Raw genomic sequence first — 18,737 nt, 5'->3', positions numbered from 1 at the left:
GAGTTGGACGTGGTGCACAACACCTCATATGTAGCTAGCCCTTCTTCAAATGACTGAGGTTTCGAACCACTTATCGACAACTCCATGAGGAAGATATTACCTCCTCAAAACACCCATCCCTTTGTGCACACTCCAAACCCTGCATAAATATCTCCTATAAGACCTGACCCTCATGTCTCTAAAAGTCACTCCAAAAACAGCTGTATTTCGTAACAGGAAGACCATATCACAATGTGCCCATTCTTTCACAAGCTTTCCTCCTACGTACGCCAGAAAAGGTTAAAATCCTCCACTCCTTCACTGTAAGCAACTAATCTTCGTATCCACAAGACTACACCAAGGCAGCATTTATGGCCATTCCATGACTCCAAAATTGAATCGCCCGACCAACTTGGGTTATTCCGGTTGGTCAAGGCGTGACGCTCATATTTGATATCAGGGCCTAATTTATTTTAACATTTTTTTTAAATAAAATCTAATTTTATTTAGTAAAAATTAATGTTATTTACGAGCTTTAGTTGGCAACTGAACAACAAGCTGAGCACCAACCCCTTTTTAAATAGCAACACCAAATCTATGAAAAATAAAGCTACCTAGACCACTACCAACATCATTACTAACTAAACAATTCATCAAACGCTTCAAAAAACATATAGTATCTTCACTGAGCACCCCCAAACATATAGTGTCATACGTTACCAAATCGCAAAAATAATTCCCTTAGAGCGCGTTTGGATTCAATTTTGCTTCATAAAAAGGTGACTTTTCTGCTTTTAGAAGAAGTCGTTCTGAAAAATTATCGCCAAACTGACTTGTGATTTTTCGACTTCTAAAAGTCAAAAAGTAACTTCTGAATGTACATCCAAACACCCAATTAATGTCTTTGAGCAAGACTATATATCCTTTGCTACCGGAGCACGCAGTAAACCAAGAAGCAAGATTAATGTGATCATCCAAATTTTGTTTCTCTATTCGAAAGTGTTTTGAAATGCCATCGGCAACACTGTTATTTTCCCTACTAGCATAAGACACTTCCCAATTAATAAGTGTTTTATTTCGCGGAAATAGCAGTAATGGAATTTGGCTACTAACTCAGCATCTGATTCAATATGAATTTTATCCATCTTTAAGGTGATAGCCCAAGATATGATCCCTTAACTTGTGTGCACTCCCATATTTCTGGATCTAGTATTTCCTCTGCATAACTAGCAGTCTTTGACTCCTGTGCATTCACCTGCATAGTTACGAATTAGGGACAGAGACAACTTAGGGTAAATGGGTGCAACTAATTCTACCTGCCAGTAAGTGTTTAGTGCATAATTCCACACAAACATTTCGAATCAGACATTTTCATTCATATTTTTTTCCCTATTTATAGATTTATTTTTTATTTTTTTATTCCTATCTTCGATCCTAGCATCACCTCTCTTCGGTCTAGGGGTGGAACTATACGCTGCTTTCCCACCGTTTAAGCCAGTCCCAAAGCTCAGAAAAACTTTGATTTTACTATGGTGTTAAAGGTTGGTTAAAAATCATGTCTAAAAGATAGGCTTAAGCCGGGTGCAAGCAAAAAAAAATCAAGCCCACTTAACCCTCAAGCCATTCTTACATACGATTTTTAGTTCCTTCACTGCTTCAATCCCAAAGTAGCAGTTGAGGAACTAGGTATTAAGGTTGAGGGGGGCTAAAAAAATTTTATGGAAACACATGGACTTAAGTGGACAAACCCAAAATAAAAGGTGGGCTAAATTCATAATATGGGACTAAATGCGGGGGTGCAACAATGGTTTTCATCGTTTTAGGGAGGACTAGAGCCAGGGCTAGTCAATCCTTGGCTCCGCCCTGCAAAGTAGTCAATCTCGGCCGAGATGGTTGAGATTTTGCCGGAAATTCGGTTTCGGCATTTAAGATAACGAAATGTTTGATTTCGACGAGACGAATTTGGCTGAAATTGACCGGAATTTGCCAGAAATCTTGGTTAATTTTTTTTAAATTTATATGAATTTTGGGTTTTGAACTCTCTTGAATGAAGATTTGTTTCTTCTTACAAAAATTGGTGGTATTTCATTATATTTATACACAATTTATAATTATGAGTGAAAAATGTACGAAAAATGTTTGTTATGCATATGATACGTATAAAATTCGAAAACGATATTTCGATAATTACTCCAAATTTTTCACAAGGGAATTTTGATAAAGTACCACCGTTTTTTTATATCCATAAAATTAATGTCCCCGTTTTTTTCAAACTTGTTAAAGTGCCCTTAAAGTTAGTTTTTCCGTCTGGACCCACAAAAGTGGTCAACTCTCGTTTACTAGGTCTAAAAAAATGACGGAAATTACTTTATTACCCTACCATGTATAACACAAAATCCCTAATGCTAGTCGCGCCTCCCTTCATTCTTCTTCTTCATTCTACTCGTTCTTCTTCACTGTCTCTTTTTATTTCATCATCTTCTTCGAATCTCATACAACAACAACTCATTTTTCAGAGTTATGATTTGATTTTGGTTTGTAGATAATGTTGTGAGTGAAGTTAGAGTTTTATTTTGATTTGATTCTACTTTTAGACGAAAAGAAGCAACAAGGTAAAATTCTTTGATTTTGAATCTGTTGTTAGGCAAGAAAAAGAGAAAAAAGATAAAGATGAAGATGATAAATTGATGGTGTAATTGTTGGTTTGAATTTATCATTGCACATCAACATGATAAATTTTAGTTTTGTTTTGTTAACATAGATGTTTGATGATTAATGGATCAAATTGGTACGGTTGCTTTGAAGTTTTGTCAATTTGAGATGATGGGTTTGTTTTATTTCATTTTATATGTGATTGTATGAACCCGAATTGATAAAATAGGGATTGTGAATGTTAATACGGGGATTAGGGTTCTTAATTAGGGGTTCTATCTTATATCTGTCTGTTTTGATAATTCATGAAATCGGTAACTTTTATTTTCATGATGTCTAATGATTCTTCGATTTAATTGAAGTTTGACTCCCAAATTACTAAACACAAGTTCTTCATTAGATTTAGGGTTCTAAGGATTTGAGGAAGAACATGAGTGAGGTCAATTGGGTAAGTTACAGAATTTTTGTTGGGATTTTTAGTTATATTTTGATTTAGGATTTCAGTTTTGGGTTTGTAAATACTGTGTTTTCTGGGTTTCTGGATGTGGCATTTTGATCCATCATTTCTTCCATGAGCGTGAAACTGATGAATATGAAGTTGAATCCGAGTCATTAGCCGAGTCAAAGCGCCAGCACTCATAAGATCGGACCAACTCTAATGAGGGGTTCATCGGACCTTTTGCATCTGCCACCTAAGCATTAACATCCTGTAACAGCAGTTTACCGTTTTTTGAATAAAACGATTAAGGCAGGGGTACTTTAACAAATTTCTAAAAAACGGGACATTTTTTTAGTGTAAAGTGAAATATAGGGATACTTTTATCAAAAAGACTTTTTCACCGAGAATCTCCTCGAAATAAACAGACCCGAATCCGGTATTGGCTACATTGTTCGATCTTTTTTAAGTAATTACCAATGCCTTTGGGTCAAGGGGGCTTGTGCCCCTCCTTGTACGCAAACAAGACCCATACCAAAGTCAAAACCTAAAATGGTGATGATGGTGTCTACGAGGAAAACCTAATCGTGGGACCCACCATTAGAGCGTTGAATGGCTCAAAATAGATGCTCTGATCTGATCTGATCATCATGATGATGAAAGGCAGTGTGGACACCTAGCTAATCCTACTACAACACATTTTCTATTAAGCAGGACCCACCATGGATATAGATTGCTGACTAAGATTCTGTCCTATTGAAAATTTCAGTGCTCCATGAAAGAACTGAATCACCAATCATTAGTCCTTTTCTTTCTTTTTTTTTCATTTCCATATGCGTTACAAAACAGAGTATAAATACAGAGCTGATTTCTCTCCCAAAATTTGTACCTTGAAAACAGAGTAGAAAACAGAGTTTAATAAAACAGAGAAAATTTAGACAATTTCATAAAGATGAGAAATATCTTGAGAATAAAGTCAATTACTGAATCATAATTATAGAAAGCTTGTAGGGTTTGATATTTGATTTCAAAGATTAAGATGTATTTCATGTGTGAAGTTGTTGAAGAAGAAGAAAAAGTTGAAGGTGAATGGGAAAAAAGAAAGATAGCAGAGTAGATATACAAAAATTCAGATTTAAATTCGGTTATTTGATTCTGGGTTGTTGAAGATTTTACTGATTCAAAAACTGATCTGGGTTTGTGAAGAATTTGAATTTGAAGCAGAGTAGATATTCAAAAGTTTAACCAGAGGATTTGTTGTAACAGAACATTGAAAATGGAAGGTACGTACTAGTAATAGTGTTTGATATGGAAGTCTATGATTCTTTGTTTATTCCTGACTGTAACAAGTGTATTTTCAGGGATGTCAATGGCGATTACTGATCAAGAATTAGAATTTGAGTTTGTAAAATGTAATTGTTGTGGAATGACTGAAGAGTGTTCACAAGAATACATAGAAAAAATTCGAGAAAGATATCAAGGGAAATGGGTATGTGGTCTATGCAGTGAAGCAATTGATGAAGAGATTATCAAGAAACGTATATGTATTGAAGAAGCTGTGAATCGACATGAGGATTTCTATAAGAAATTCAGTTGTAGTAGTCCACCTACTAGTCCGAATTTGGATTTGATTTTCGCCATTAAACAACTTTGTAGAAAGACACTGGATTCTCCGAGGGGTTTAAGGTCTACTCCGAGCAGTCCGAGTCGCCGGAGTAATGATGATATCGGTGTTGGTCATCCTCTTGCTCGCTCCGAGAGTTGTTTTTCTTCGCTTGGTCGATAAAATGAATATGTCCGAAATCAGAATCCCGCCATGAACCAACGAGCATCCCTTGTCTTGAGGCAGAGGGCACGCCAGTCTGGGTGCCAGGTATATGGGCAAAAGCTTTAGACATGAGAATGTTAGGGAAAAAAGAGATTAGTTTGATTAGGGTTCTACAACTTATATTTAGTTTGATGTGATTATGAATTCCAATTTCTGGTGATATTTAGTTGTTTTGATTCTACGTTCAAATGTAAATAGCCATGTTTTGTTGAAGAATGATTGTTGTTTTTCCCATGGTTCTTTTATTATGTTGGCTGCAAAAATGTTTGAAATACATGCACATTTGGTTGAAGTAATGCTTCGGAGATGCCTCAGTCGTCTGTCATTTACCCAAACAGGTTGTCCATCGGAATAAACAGGATAACCATGTGCAATGCGTGTGCCGCCTCTCATAATGACCTTGCACTTTGAAAAGTTTGCGCATCTAAAAAAACAATCCTGTTAAAGGGGCGGCAAGTGTGATAACAATGTCCCTCTAATTGGTTAGGGGATGTCCTATAGGAAGTGTAAATTGATTAGATTATCCTTTTCACCTTAAATGAACTAATTAACTTAATGGAATCAGATCTCTTCTCTTCTCCTCCTCCATTAAAATTGAAATTTTCATCATCCTCTATTTGAAAAATTGATAATCGTTGATTGAAAACTATATTTCGAAAAACCCAGTTAGGGTTTAGTTTATTGTGTATGATTTAAGTTAGTTTTGTATCAAAAATTAGAGTTTTTGATCAAAATTGAAATTGAAATTTCTGTGTTGCATGTGAGTTAAGGTTGGTAATAACTCCAATTGGAACTGTAACTATAGATTTGGTTGATGTTACGGTTCATTTAACTCAAATACCAACCATAAGTTCTTGATTTTGAGATAAAATGTCCAGTTACAATTTTTTTTTTCAACCGTAAATTACTTACTGTTGGTATCGTTACTTAAGTTACGAACCGTAATTTGTCTTGGATGTTTCATTTTCTTTTTACGGTTTATAAATGCATCACTGTTATCAATCGTATTTGAGTTACGACTTGTAACTCAAATAACCTTACCAACCGTAGGTTAGTTACGATTGATCCCGATTCATTAGTTACCAATCGTAATTTGTTACGGTTGCTATATGTTGTCATTCTACCAACCGTAGCTGGTATTACGATTGGGTTTTTCCCAAATTGAACCAGTTACGGTTGGTATTCGATACTTTTGGAACCGTAACTGCGAGCTACGGTTGGTAACGAGCTAAACTCCAACCGTAAGTTCTTTTGAAATTTTAAAAGTTTCGTTTTTTTTACGTACTTTAGATAATTTTGAACGACAAAAAGCTACTGAGAACTAATTTAGAGATTTACCCATCTCAAATTTGTCACTGGAATCACTCATTTTGGTTGAGTGAATCAAAATCTAGGGTTTCACAAATATCACAAAAGTTTTTCTTTTCTTCTCCTCTAAACTTTTTTTTTTTAACTCTAAAAATCTGATTTTGATTTGTTTTAGATATAAGTGAAATTTAATTATCAAAACTAAACTAGATTATCAACACTAAACTATGTAAGGGTTAATTAGTCATTTTCAGTTTTTTTTATAAGGGTCACTTCGAATTACCGTGTAGTGACCCTTTTTATCCTATTTGCCGCCCCTCTAATGAAATCCGCAGCCCTTTTAACAGGATTGAAAAAAAAAATGCAGAGAGTTTTGCCAGCAGTGTTGCTTCTTTTGGTTTGGTTGAGTGACTGAGTTTTCAACATATTAGAAAATGAGTACATAGAGGAGTATCCAGACAGGTTAGGTCTTTTGGTAGGAAGGAAGACAAAGTCATAATATAATTGCAATGTGATTGTAGTGTTTGAAAGATACGTGGTATTTGATTGTGTCTGAGATTCATACTCATGGAAAAGACCTTAATCTTTTGGTTAGCAGAGCAACAGCACGGAATGAAAAGGAAGGTTTTGGTGTGATTTGTGTATGTCTGATTGATTAAATATGATAGAAAATATTAAAGTTTGATTACCTGGTGCGATGTTGGGTCATATGAATGAGACATGGCTTGGACCCTACTGCAATTATGACAGTATGGAGACTAGTGATGCCGATGACATCTTTTATTTTCAAGAACTCTGTCATGCCATACTTTGGCATAACATAGTATGGCATGCAGTGCAATATAATTACAATGCTGCTAAGTTGGTTATCAAAGTGAACCAGGTTACTAAGCATTTTAGAATTGTGCCCCAAACTAACTTTTGCTTAAGTCGAAAGTAAGTTCTCAAGTATATCTGAACACCCTTAAGAGTCAAGACTGTTTACTAAGCTCTATGATTGAAAGGTGGTTTTTCCATGGTACCCATAAGCCTGGTGGAATTTGGTAACTAATCTTCGTATCATGATGCATTTGTAAAACGATGAATTCTCGGGTAAGCGATGTGATGTATTTTCGTCACCAAATGATGCTTCAGCAAAATGATGCACTCTTGAGTAAGTGACATGATGCATCTCCATAACCAAAAGATGTATTTCCAAAGTGATGTATTCTCGAGTAAGCCAAATCCAAAGTCTTTTCCAGTAACAAGTACCGGGTCGATTTGAGAATATCTCCTAAGAGTAGAACATAGGTTTTGCGCCGGCCTGTCCGAGCCTCGCACAACTTGCACTACGTCAAGCAAGAATACTTGACGTTACCCGCGTCGTGATTGTTTTAGTTTTTGGACCAGATGGAAAGTAGTCACCGTGTTAAAGGGATTACGAATTCTCGACCATTAATGCGGATATACTTGCACCATGTCCCGGTTGCAGAAGCTACGGGATGTTTTCCCCTTCACAATCCTGCTAACTGCGGCACTACAAGGGGATTCCCCCCCTTCACAAACTGCAGGGTTGCCTTTACGTGTTCGTTGATTGAGTTGTAAAGAAATTTATAGGAAATAAAGGGGAGGGGTTGTTAGTCTACATACCTGAAACCCACCTCTTCCATGTGTATTGCCGCCCTCCATTTCTGTCTGTCCAACGCCTGCTCTGGTGAAAGATTTCGGTTGCTCAGGTCGTTCTTTACGCACTCGTCCCAAATTAGCTTCGGTCAGCCTCTGCGTTGCATCCTTCCTTCAGCGCGCCGGTTGCGACCTACTCGCACTGGGGCATCAGGCGGTCTTCGCTGGAGATGCCCAAACCAGCGCAACCGATGCTATGCTAGTATCTCCTTGATTGGTGCTACCAGAAGTTTCTTGCGTATGTACTCATTCCTGATACGGTCATGCCTCATATGTCCGCAAGCCCACTTCAGCATCTGCATCTCGGTACTCTTCAGTCTCGGTACTTACCTTTAAACTTTAGCGGCACTTTGCGGTCACAAAGGATGCCAGAAGCCAGACGCCACTTCCCCCAGCCAGTTTGAGTTCGATGGCGAATATCCTCCTCGATGCCCCCATTACTTTGGAGTATCGATCCCAGATAGCGAAACGATTCTTTCTAGTATTCTCGAGTAAGCATCATAGCCAAATGTTACTGATAAATTTTAAATTTAGATCATAGATTTCAACATTCAGAAGATTAATTAATCAATCTGTTATAGCGGCATTAACTCAATTATTTATAGGGTGTTTGGATACAGGAAAAGATTTTTTATAATTTTCGAAAAGTATATTTCTTGCACTTCTAAAGAAGCTTAATCAATTTTAAAAAACGAAGTAAAATAAATTTGTTTCACAAAGACTTTTTTTGCCTTTAAAAATCATTTTAGAATTGTGCTCCCAAACTAACTTATGCTTAAGTATATCTGAACACCCTTAAGAGTCAAGACTGTTTAAAACAACCAAAAATCTTAAAAATAGTTATATAATAAATGCAACATTCTCGCCAGTAAGCATCAAGAAATCAAATATGGCACACCACTGATCCAAATGATGCGCTCCCAAGTACACATCACAGCCAAATGATGCATCATGGTGCACCTTCGGATAAGTAACATAGGTAAATGTTGCATCTTCGAGTAAGTTACACAGCCTTATGATGCATCCGCAAAATGATACATTTAGAAGATGATGCATTCTCAAGTAAGCTAGACTAATCATCTTCTAGCCAAATAATGCATGTTCCAGTGATGCTTACTGGACTAAACAATGATGCTGACACGAAGCATCCAAAAGATGCATTCTCAGCTAAGCGACATGATGCATCTTCATAGCTAAGCGATGCATTCTCGAATAAACAACACTTTGAATAAGCGCCAAAGCCAAAATAAAAAAGTAACAGTTCTGAACCATAAGACTATTAGCATATTTGGTTGTTGTAAGAAAACTGCTCCCTTTTTCTAAACTAATGAGCTTTGGAGACCCACTGACATTGCTCTAAAAGTGGGTAAATTAGGCGGTTAATAATTCAATATATCATTCCACCAATTTGAGCCAAGAAGGTAACATAAGTAAGCCCCCAAATGAGCAGTTAAACCTCTAAGAGCGTCCACAGTGGTGCGAGTATAACTAAAGACCAAAGACTAAAAAAAAAGATCAAATTTGGGTTTAGTCCATCCTGTGGCGTAGCGGGTGACGAGTAAATTTGGTCACGCGTTGATATAAAGTCCGCTTCATCGGCCAGCGTAGATAAAGATTACGCCTGGCATGGGGCGTTGATAAAGATAACGCCTGGTATGGGGCGTTGATAAAGATAACGCCTGGTATGGGGCGTGAACTATAGCAACGCCTGGTGTGTGGGACGGAGATTATACGTTCGCCCGGATTCAAAAAAAAAAAAAATGGGGCGTTGATAAAGACAACGCTCCAAGCAAAGTTTTCAAAAATGGGATCATGACTATATCAACGCCCCAAGAGAGGCGTTAACTTTATGTACGCCTGGGTGTCCGGCGTTAACTTTACGTACGCCACATCCAGGCGGACATTATACCAACGCCCCTGCATCAGGCGTTAACTTTACGAACGCGCGGCTACATGCGGACATTATACCAACGCCCGTCGGGTAGGCGGACATTATATAAACGCCCGACTATATTTGGGTTTGGTCTTGATCGTTGACCAAATTTAGTCTGGGTTTTACTCTTTGATCAAATTTTGATCGATGGTCCGTCCCACTACGCCAGCCCACTCGACACCAAATTTGGGTTTAGTCGTCCACTGCAGTTGCTCTAATAGATTAGTCTCCTTTACTAAATGTTTAGTTTACCTATGCATAGCTTGTGACTGTTGTCTCGTCTTTACTTCTGTCTACTTTTCTCGTTTACTCTACTAACTACTTACTCTACAACATTTCTTGGGTTTGGTTTGAAATTTCAATCATGAGTGTGCTCTCAAATAATCTAAGTTGTATTGCTGCCTTTAACTAAACCTTTCAATACACACCGACACCATGTTATATCAGCCGTCCTTTCCATTGTCAATGCATTGGACTTATTCATAAACTATCTAATATAATACTTACAAAACAGATCTTAGTATCTTAATTCCAACTTGTTCTTTGGCTTATTATCTCTAAACATTTTATAATGTTTTAAGCTAAAGATTAGGTAATGGAACAAAAGAATCATTCCTCGCATGCCGGTATACATTTCATATGTGAAACAATTTAGAAATAGTCTAACTTGTCAAAAGAGTCGTGGCAGGCGGCCGACGGTTTTACATGCTCTTACGTCGCATCCACAAAAAAAAAATCCGTCTAGTTGAATGCAAGGAAGCTGAAAGAAACGAAGAGTCCAAAATAGGCTTCGTAAGCACTAGCAAACAACTGGCCTGTTTTCTATTAATCTAACTTAGACTTACTAAATCTGATAACAGAGCTGTTATGTTCATTGTCTACGCTTACACACTATTTAACATTTCCATGATGTAATCCATGCATAATTTTCTCAGTTATACGTCAACAACAGTGCTTAATTGTGTGGATAGATAGTTCGTTGAATTGTGTAGTTTAGGCACCAAGCTATCCAAATTTGACATGAGTTGTGCACGCCTAGCTAATAGCTGTGTTTTCGTTTACATAAACACACCACAGGTGATGTAATTATCACATATGTCATATGTTATGTGGTTGATTTGCTACATACATTTTGGCTCTTACCATCTCCACAAAAGTGTTCTTTTTCATTATTTTTTATCGATACATGATTTTGTTACTCACGAGTTTCGAACTCAAGATAAGATACAAAGGCATCGGCAACAAAGGTGACTCTTATTCTGTTTTATATTTCTTTTTTTTTTTGATTTTTTCATGATTCATGTATTTGTTTTTCTTTGGGAGAATATACGAAGAATACAACACTAGGATTCTCAACTAGAATGCAAAATGGACTGATAAAAGGAATTATTCTAACTTTTTATATTTTGATGAATATTTCTTTATGTAAACTACTACTTAGTTGATTGTGATTGGACGGTGAAGTAAGCAAAAGCAATAATTTCAAGTTTAATATAGAGTGATACTCTACGGCTTCAGGACAAACCAAATCCGAGCAAAAAATGTTTTTGTTTTTTAATTGTCTTGATTCCATCACTAGGAAAAAATAAGGGGTGCAAAACCTATGAAAATGCTAGAAACGAACTTTGCAATATGCTAGTTTAGTAACTTAGGTGGGTTCTGGTGCAATAAAAGTAGGGAGGCTAGAAACGAACTTTGCTTTAGAAGTGATGCGAACAACATTGTTTGTACCAAAAATTACTTTTAGACACTAAACACGATGATTTGATGTTGATGATGTGAAATAGGGTTAGAGAGCATATCAAAAATAAATAGAGGAGATACAGAATTTAACGCTCGCTGCTCGGGCAGGATGGCCATATTGCTTGTGTTGAGTACGAGTCTTTGACCAATATCGGGCACTGGGTTCGTGGTCGAGACGAGCTTATGCTTGCCAAGGTGCAAGTCTTTCATACTCGCGTGCAAGGAGAGATTTTATGCTTGCGATAAGAGCAAGACTTATGTGCTCACGTGCAAGGTGAGGCTTTAGGTGCTTGCGAAGTGATGCAAGGCTAAATATTGAAGGGTTTAAGCAATCCTCATCTCGAACTCGATCATATCGCTATCCACGAACCTTGAACTCGATCATGTCGCTATCCACGAAACTCGAACTCGATCACGTTGCTGCTCCAAGTGCACACAAAATTTTCTAGAACAAATGAATTGTTGCTTCCATGTTGTAGGGAATTCAAAGACGATTCAAACGAGCCAAGATTCGCTGAATTCAGACTTAAAACGAAGAAGTTATTGACGAAACAGGAATTGAACGAAATACGCGTGCTGTCGCAGAAGTGGCAGTGATTGTATCAAGCCTGCTGAAGTGGCAGTCGCTGACTGGACTCAAGTGATGATGTGGCAGTACGCTGCAGATCCAGTAGATGACATCTCAGCGAGGAGATGACGTGGCGACCGTTGATTAGCTATGGTTGCTGAGTTGGCATCTGATGTGTCCTGATATGTGGCAACTGGTTCGACCCAAACGGTCTGGACCAAGTTGGAACAGATATGGACCGGTTAGATCTTAACTAAACCGGTATGGCTGAACCAGAATCTAAACCCGAGGCTGGATAGATCCTGTGGATGAGATCCTCTTGATCTAACGGTTAAGATTTGCTCGATCTGGAGGTGTACGTGAGGCTGGACCTATGTGGCTGTAAAAGAGAAGCTTTGTAACGCTTTCTGCAACACCTTTTACTATTACTGTTTTCTGGATTTTTGCAATTCTTCTGCAACTGCCTTCGCAACAGTTTCTGCAACTGTACACAACACTTTACTTGTTCGTAACACTCTCGGATGAACCCTAACATTTTTTTTTGTTTTGCTGAACTTGGCATGGAATTTCGTGAAGATTTCTCAAGTTAACATCAAATGATTATATGATCAGTACGAAATATCTCAAGTTAACATCAAATGATTGTCTCACACAAATCATGTAAGATGTTCAAGATAATTTTTCCATGATCATCTTAATATTTAGTTTTCCAGAAATGAATTGTTTACAACTAAAGTTGTCAAGTAGATGATGAAGCATTCTAAGCTTTAAACTCTTATTTCGAGAATTATATAAACGAGATAAACTCGACTCGAAATTTCAAATTTGTATAACACAAAGTCTATATAGCTATACGACTTAGTCTCATTAGTAGATAGAATTGAATAGACTTCTGAGTGATAGATAAGTTTTAATCTCCGCATACCCTTTGTCGTCGTACTTCCTCCAAGCTCTTCAGTAGATATTCTTATTCAATTGATGAACGTCGTGAAGTCTAATGCTCAACTACACACTTCTATCCTAATACGAGACATAGTTATAAATAAGTAGACTAGAAATCAAGATATAGTTTTGATCAACTAAACTTGTCAAATTAACAAGCTTGAGATAGCAACGCTTGCGAGTTCGACCGAGCAGTGCTCTAACTGCACCCATTTTCTAGGTTAAAATTTCCCTCACACCCATATTTTCTAAAATTATTTATTCGCTTCTTCTTCCTCGTTTTTTTTTTCTTTGTTACCTCCTTTATTCTTCTTCTTTTCTTTTTTATGATTTACCTTTTTTTTGACGAAAGAACAAGGTGAAATTAATCGAGGATAATCATGTTGTTGCGTTAATTAATAAGATTTTTGGAAGAAGATTCCAAGTGATTTCATTTTTAGGTTTTAAATCTATGATCTTATTTCCACTTTTCAATGAGTAGAGCTGATTCAATTTTTTGTGTAAATTTATTATGATTTCGTTGCGTTTCGATAAGGTTTTCCTAAGATTATTGAGAATAAACCTTATTTGTTTGATACTGTGATTATGATTTAGAGAACTAGGGTTTATGGGAAATTAAGATTAGGTTTGAAGAAAGGTAATGGTCCTGGTGGGTGTATGGATGTATGTGTGGTGTCCTGAATTTGTGATTTGAATTACAGGGAAGATGGTAAGTAACAAGAAGATGATGTTTTTATGGCCAAGATGAGTTCAAGGAGAAGAAAACGAAAAAGAAGAAGAAGATAATGTTGTTATGACTGCATAACCTGTCATGCAGTCGAGAAAATGTCAGCATAACCTGTTATGCAGTTGAGAAAATGGATGAATAACACATTATCTTTTTATTATCTGTGAAATTGAAAATTGTTGCAAAATATTTTATGCATCCAGAAAATGGATGCATAACCTGATATGCATCCGAAAATATGGCTGCATAATGCATTATGCATCAATTTTTTCTGTGCGCACTAAAATAACCCAAAAAATGGATACATAAGTTGTTATGGATGCATAACTTGTTATGCAGTCGAGAAAATGGTTGTATAATTCGTTATGCATCTGTTTTTCAGTTGGATTCAGGCGTACACAACGTTTTAGTGGATGCATAACCAAAATAGTAGATGCATGAACAAAAATGTGGTTGCATAACGTGTTATGCATCTTTATGGTGTATGTATATTGTGTTATACATCTTTTGTGGAGGCTGCATAACGAATATTTAGTCAGTTTTCGAAATTTTTGCCTAAAATGATGATCGCCTCCGATTTTTTCGTGAAAAACAAAAATTTGATATTGTTGTTTGTACTCGTTGTGTAGATCTCTTTATTTGCTTTCCAACGAGATAAAATTTATAAAATTCCAAAGAACGGTTTTTTAGATATGTTATATTTAAGGTTCCTTACCAAATATATCCCTGAAAAAATAAAATGCATAACGAGTTATGTAGCGATTTTTAATAATTTCGGATAATTTTGGATGTCACGGAAACTGAAAAATATCTTGGGTCTGACAACAAAAATAATATATTTTTGGGGTCTTAGCCTAATTTCCCCGATAGGATTTTAGCAATGTTTTTTAAGTTAATGGGCCCTATTAGCTTGTGGCGTTCAAATTCAATTCAATTAGTGATGCTTGCACTCACTATCAGACATCCATCAATAACTCAATAACAACTTTGGCATGTAAAAGTATTGCAGACTGTGCGTCTACCTGAAGTTCCACAAGCAAGCTAAAAATACATTCGCAGGACTTTAAAGTTGTAGTCGACACCTTATCCAAGGAAACCAAAATATTCTCATACAATATATTTCTGCGAGTTGTTTCCGGACGCTACGGGTGAGTATTGGGTTGGTATGGACCGTTTTTTACCTTACTTACATCCAATCCAATTTATTACGGATTTCAAATTTGTCATCCACATCCAATCTAATATCTTAAGGGGTTTGCATCAAATGGATGCACGAACGTACGAGTTGGATGCATATACTCCAATGGATTTGTTTTATAGTTACATTAAAATCTATAATAGAGCAATAAAGGTAACAAAAATGACTTCTTATATATACATCATCGTATAATAGAAAAAAAATGGATAATAGCAGTCGATTCTGGAAACAATTCTGAAAAGACGAGGTATCCAAATACACAACAATCTTTAATTTATCTACCTATAATTCCTCTAACCGAAAGTGATTGTCTATGGAAAAAGTCGAGACAATACTACAAATCGGTATTCATACTTTGTGTGATTCTCTATGGATACGAGATCGCGACAATACGACTACTAAATTGTGATTATTTGATAATAGGTTCGGACTTAACCAAACTCTAGAGGATCACTATCAAGTAAAGTGGAGTTAACGTTTGTGTATTTTACTTCTAATTATAATAAACAATTATAATAGCGGAAATAGAAAAGTAAAAGACACAACAAGATTTTGTTAACGAGGAAACCGCAAATGCAGAAAAATCACGGGACCAAGTCCAGAATTGAATATTCTCAGAATTAAGCCGCTATACAAAATCTAAACCAACTTCATAGAGTTGAGACCAAGCAACTACCCTTAGTTCACTTAGTTTCTTCAGTATCCCTGCGCTTTCGACTTCGATGAGTGCACGCACTGGAACAATTCCTTTGTATCGTATTCCAAAGAGTAAAGGAACAACAAATCTGTCTGGTAACAACACTATTGATTCTTTAAGATAATATATCTCAAGTCATATGAAAAGACTCTTCCATTTAAACTAATAAAATCCTTTGCCTAGTTAGATCAATCCAATCTCTATTACCTAAGTAATAAGATTAGTATTTGTACCAATCAAAATAGATCTCAAGAGAACTATTAGGCGTTACCGATCTCATGTAACTAATCAATCGAATAAATCTGATTCTTGTTGGATCCCGGCCGATGCAGGTTTGTGCTACCCAAAGATATGAGAAACCAATAAGAAATCTTCTTCGTCTTCAGATCTTCTTTAATCTTCAATTAAAACCTGCACAACACCACTTGAATATCTTGTGATCAATCACGCACAGAACGTAGTCTGTTAACAATGGATAAATACAAGATGTCTTTAGATCTACAAACAGTTATAAATATCCCGTCATACTTCGATCTAGTTTGAGTGAATCTAATTATATCATAAGAGAAGATTCTCAAGAATAAACAATCTAGGAGTAATCAAAGTTCCAACAACCATTACTCAATCAAATCAATCGAAAACTAATAACACTACAACTATCTAGTTTCCCACAACGGTACACGTAGAGATTCTTGATCCCACAGAAGTCTTTGAACGAGCGGTCGTAAGATATTTCTCCTAATTAGGGTATTTTCCTCTCCGGATAGACGGCTCCACCAGAAACAACAAAAAGATGAAGTTTCCCTGGCTTTTAGGATAGTTTTCTAGAAATGCAAACTTAGATATTTATATACCAAGGATGTTTTGACACCAACGAATTTCCAAAACCGAAAGTATTCTCAAGATATGCAATAAATGCCCATTGGGTTTTCATAATTCCAGGAAATGCTTTGTCCAATATTTTCTGAAATATCTCAATAAAAAATATCGAATTAGTAAATGCACATTACTAATTTTTATTCTTTAGAGATATGCACTTAATTGCTGGTAATTAAAGCATATAAAACTAACAACCTTAATTAAAAGATTCTTAATTTATTTCGGAACATGATCTCCTTGAGTAATTAAGGAATATCTTTGAACAATAAAAGATAAGAGTGTTCGTGTTCAAAGTATGTTGACATCTTTTCTTTCTAAATCATCTTGAAATCGATTATACAACACTTCTAAACCAGTATAGAATTGGTTCATCTGTATTCCAAGACAACTATGTGATTGATCAAATATCAAATCACATTCATTGGTTCAATCAGTTCTACCAATCACTAGGATCAGTTATACCTAAATATGGAACACTTGTGATCGGTCACGCAAGTTACCAGGACCGGTTACATCAGTTACCAGGATCGTTAAATCAATTACCAGGACCGGTTGCCATATACACATGGTATTGCTTGTGATCGGTCACACCATTCACTAGGATCGGTTACACTAATTACTAGGACCGGTTACACCAATTACAAATATCGATTACATAACTTTATTGTGTTCGGTCACACCAATTACTGATCATACCATTTCAAGTGATTACTTAGGATCGTTTACACTAATTAATCAAAACTAGTCATACTAAATCATAAGTCAGGCATTGTGATCAGTTATACCAAGATACATAACAAGTTACGATCGGTTCTACCATCTCACACGTATTGGTAATCCAAAGATTTGTAATGAATAGCCATACCAATAAGCCTAGCGATTTCCCTTTCGATGCATAAAACAAATTCATGAATGTACTTCCTTTAAACAAATGTAAACATTGTTTCCTAGGATGAAATCTTCACCTTTACCCATTCTCATAATCATCACAGAATTCATAAGATTATGTCATATCTACGAAGTTCAAAAGATAAACGTTATACTTCGTAGTCTAATTCCTTAACACTATGATCATGTGATCATGTCTCACTATTAGAGTAAAATATCCATACACAGCTTCGAAGTTATGTTTTCAATATAGCACGACTTGAAAGATACGTTAGGAATGAAACAGTTCAAGTCAATATTACTAACCTCAAGAGGAAGGATGATGTCGTCGTTGTATATCTTTACTTCTTCACGTTCTTCAGGTCTTCGAGTAATACTTGTATGTCTCAATATTCCTAGACTTTCTAGTCTAATCTATACGAAGTTGACTCTAGTACATAATCAAGCGACTCTTAGATGAGTTTTGATTCACTAAAATATGACAATAGGGATGTCAATGGAAGAATATCCGTCGGATATCTGGATATCCGATATCCGACAGGTTAAGAACTATCGGATATTCGATATCCGAGAATATCCTATAGGATATGAAAATCAGATATCGATATCCGATAGGTTAAGCTATCGGATAACGGATATTTATCCGATAATATCCGTTAGTAACAAAAAAATATGTAAAGGTGAAATTATTCTCATACTGTCATACATAAACCTTGGAAACAGTACTCATAAGATGGCATCTGAATTGTCTTCATCTGAATGTAAGTCTCTTACTCACACACATACATGAAAAGAAGCACAAGCAAATGCTAAAGAAAGTAAAAACTTAACAGATATTCAAACAGGGTCTCTCTTGTCTTCATTCGTCTTCGGTTTCCAAAATTTCCATATCTGCATTATAACAATTAACAAGTCAACATTCAGATAGAATAAGATACACAACAATTGTCTAAGTAGTAATAATAGGAACTATGCACTGAGTTTAAGAAGAAAAAAATGTTTACCTTCATCACAAATGAAATCTGGCAACCAATCGCTTAAGCATAACAATGCTTCAACAACCTCTGGATCTAATGAATCTCTGTGTGTTGTAAGCACTCTACCACCTGCACTGAACATTGATTCGGATGCCACACTGGTGACTGGGATAGCCAAGACATCTCTTGCCATCTTTGCAAGAGTTGGGTACTTAGGTGCATTTAGCTTCCACCAACTCAAGATTTCAAATAAATACTCATCTTTTGGTGAGCCTTTGCTAAGCATTGGTTCTTCTAAATACTTGTCCAACTCAGATTTC

The 18,737-nt window shown here is 36.2% G+C and overlaps 1 protein-coding gene and 1 long non-coding RNA gene across 2 annotated transcripts; one reads left to right on the top strand and one right to left on the bottom strand.

Moving 5' to 3' along the window:
- The first annotated feature begins 3,937 nt into the window (after positions 1–3,937).
- On the top strand, positions 3,938–5,187 carry LOC113326927. The gene is made up of 2 exons (XM_026574590.1): positions 3,938–4,350; positions 4,429–5,187. Exons 1-2 carry the CDS (start codon positions 4,344–4,346, stop codon positions 4,851–4,853), a joined length of 432 nt encoding a protein of 143 aa, XP_026430375.1. The 5' UTR covers positions 3,938–4,343; the 3' UTR covers positions 4,854–5,187.
- Positions 5,188–18,161: 12,974 nt separating this feature from the next.
- Positions 18,162–18,518, bottom strand: LOC113326663. The gene is made up of 2 exons (XR_003348460.1): positions 18,445–18,518; positions 18,162–18,331 (listed from the first exon to the last, which is right to left on the bottom strand). It is a non-coding gene; the product is annotated as an uncharacterized LOC113326663 (long non-coding RNA).
- Positions 18,519–18,737: the final 219 nt, after the last annotated feature.

Source organism: Papaver somniferum, unplaced genomic scaffold, assembly GCF_003573695.1.
Source record: "Papaver somniferum cultivar HN1 unplaced genomic scaffold, ASM357369v1 unplaced-scaffold_10, whole genome shotgun sequence".
NCBI classification, from domain to species: Eukaryota; Viridiplantae; Streptophyta; class Magnoliopsida; order Ranunculales; family Papaveraceae; genus Papaver; species Papaver somniferum.
The sequence above is the reverse complement of the archived record's forward strand: the minus strand, read 5'-3'. Positions and strand labels throughout refer to the sequence as shown.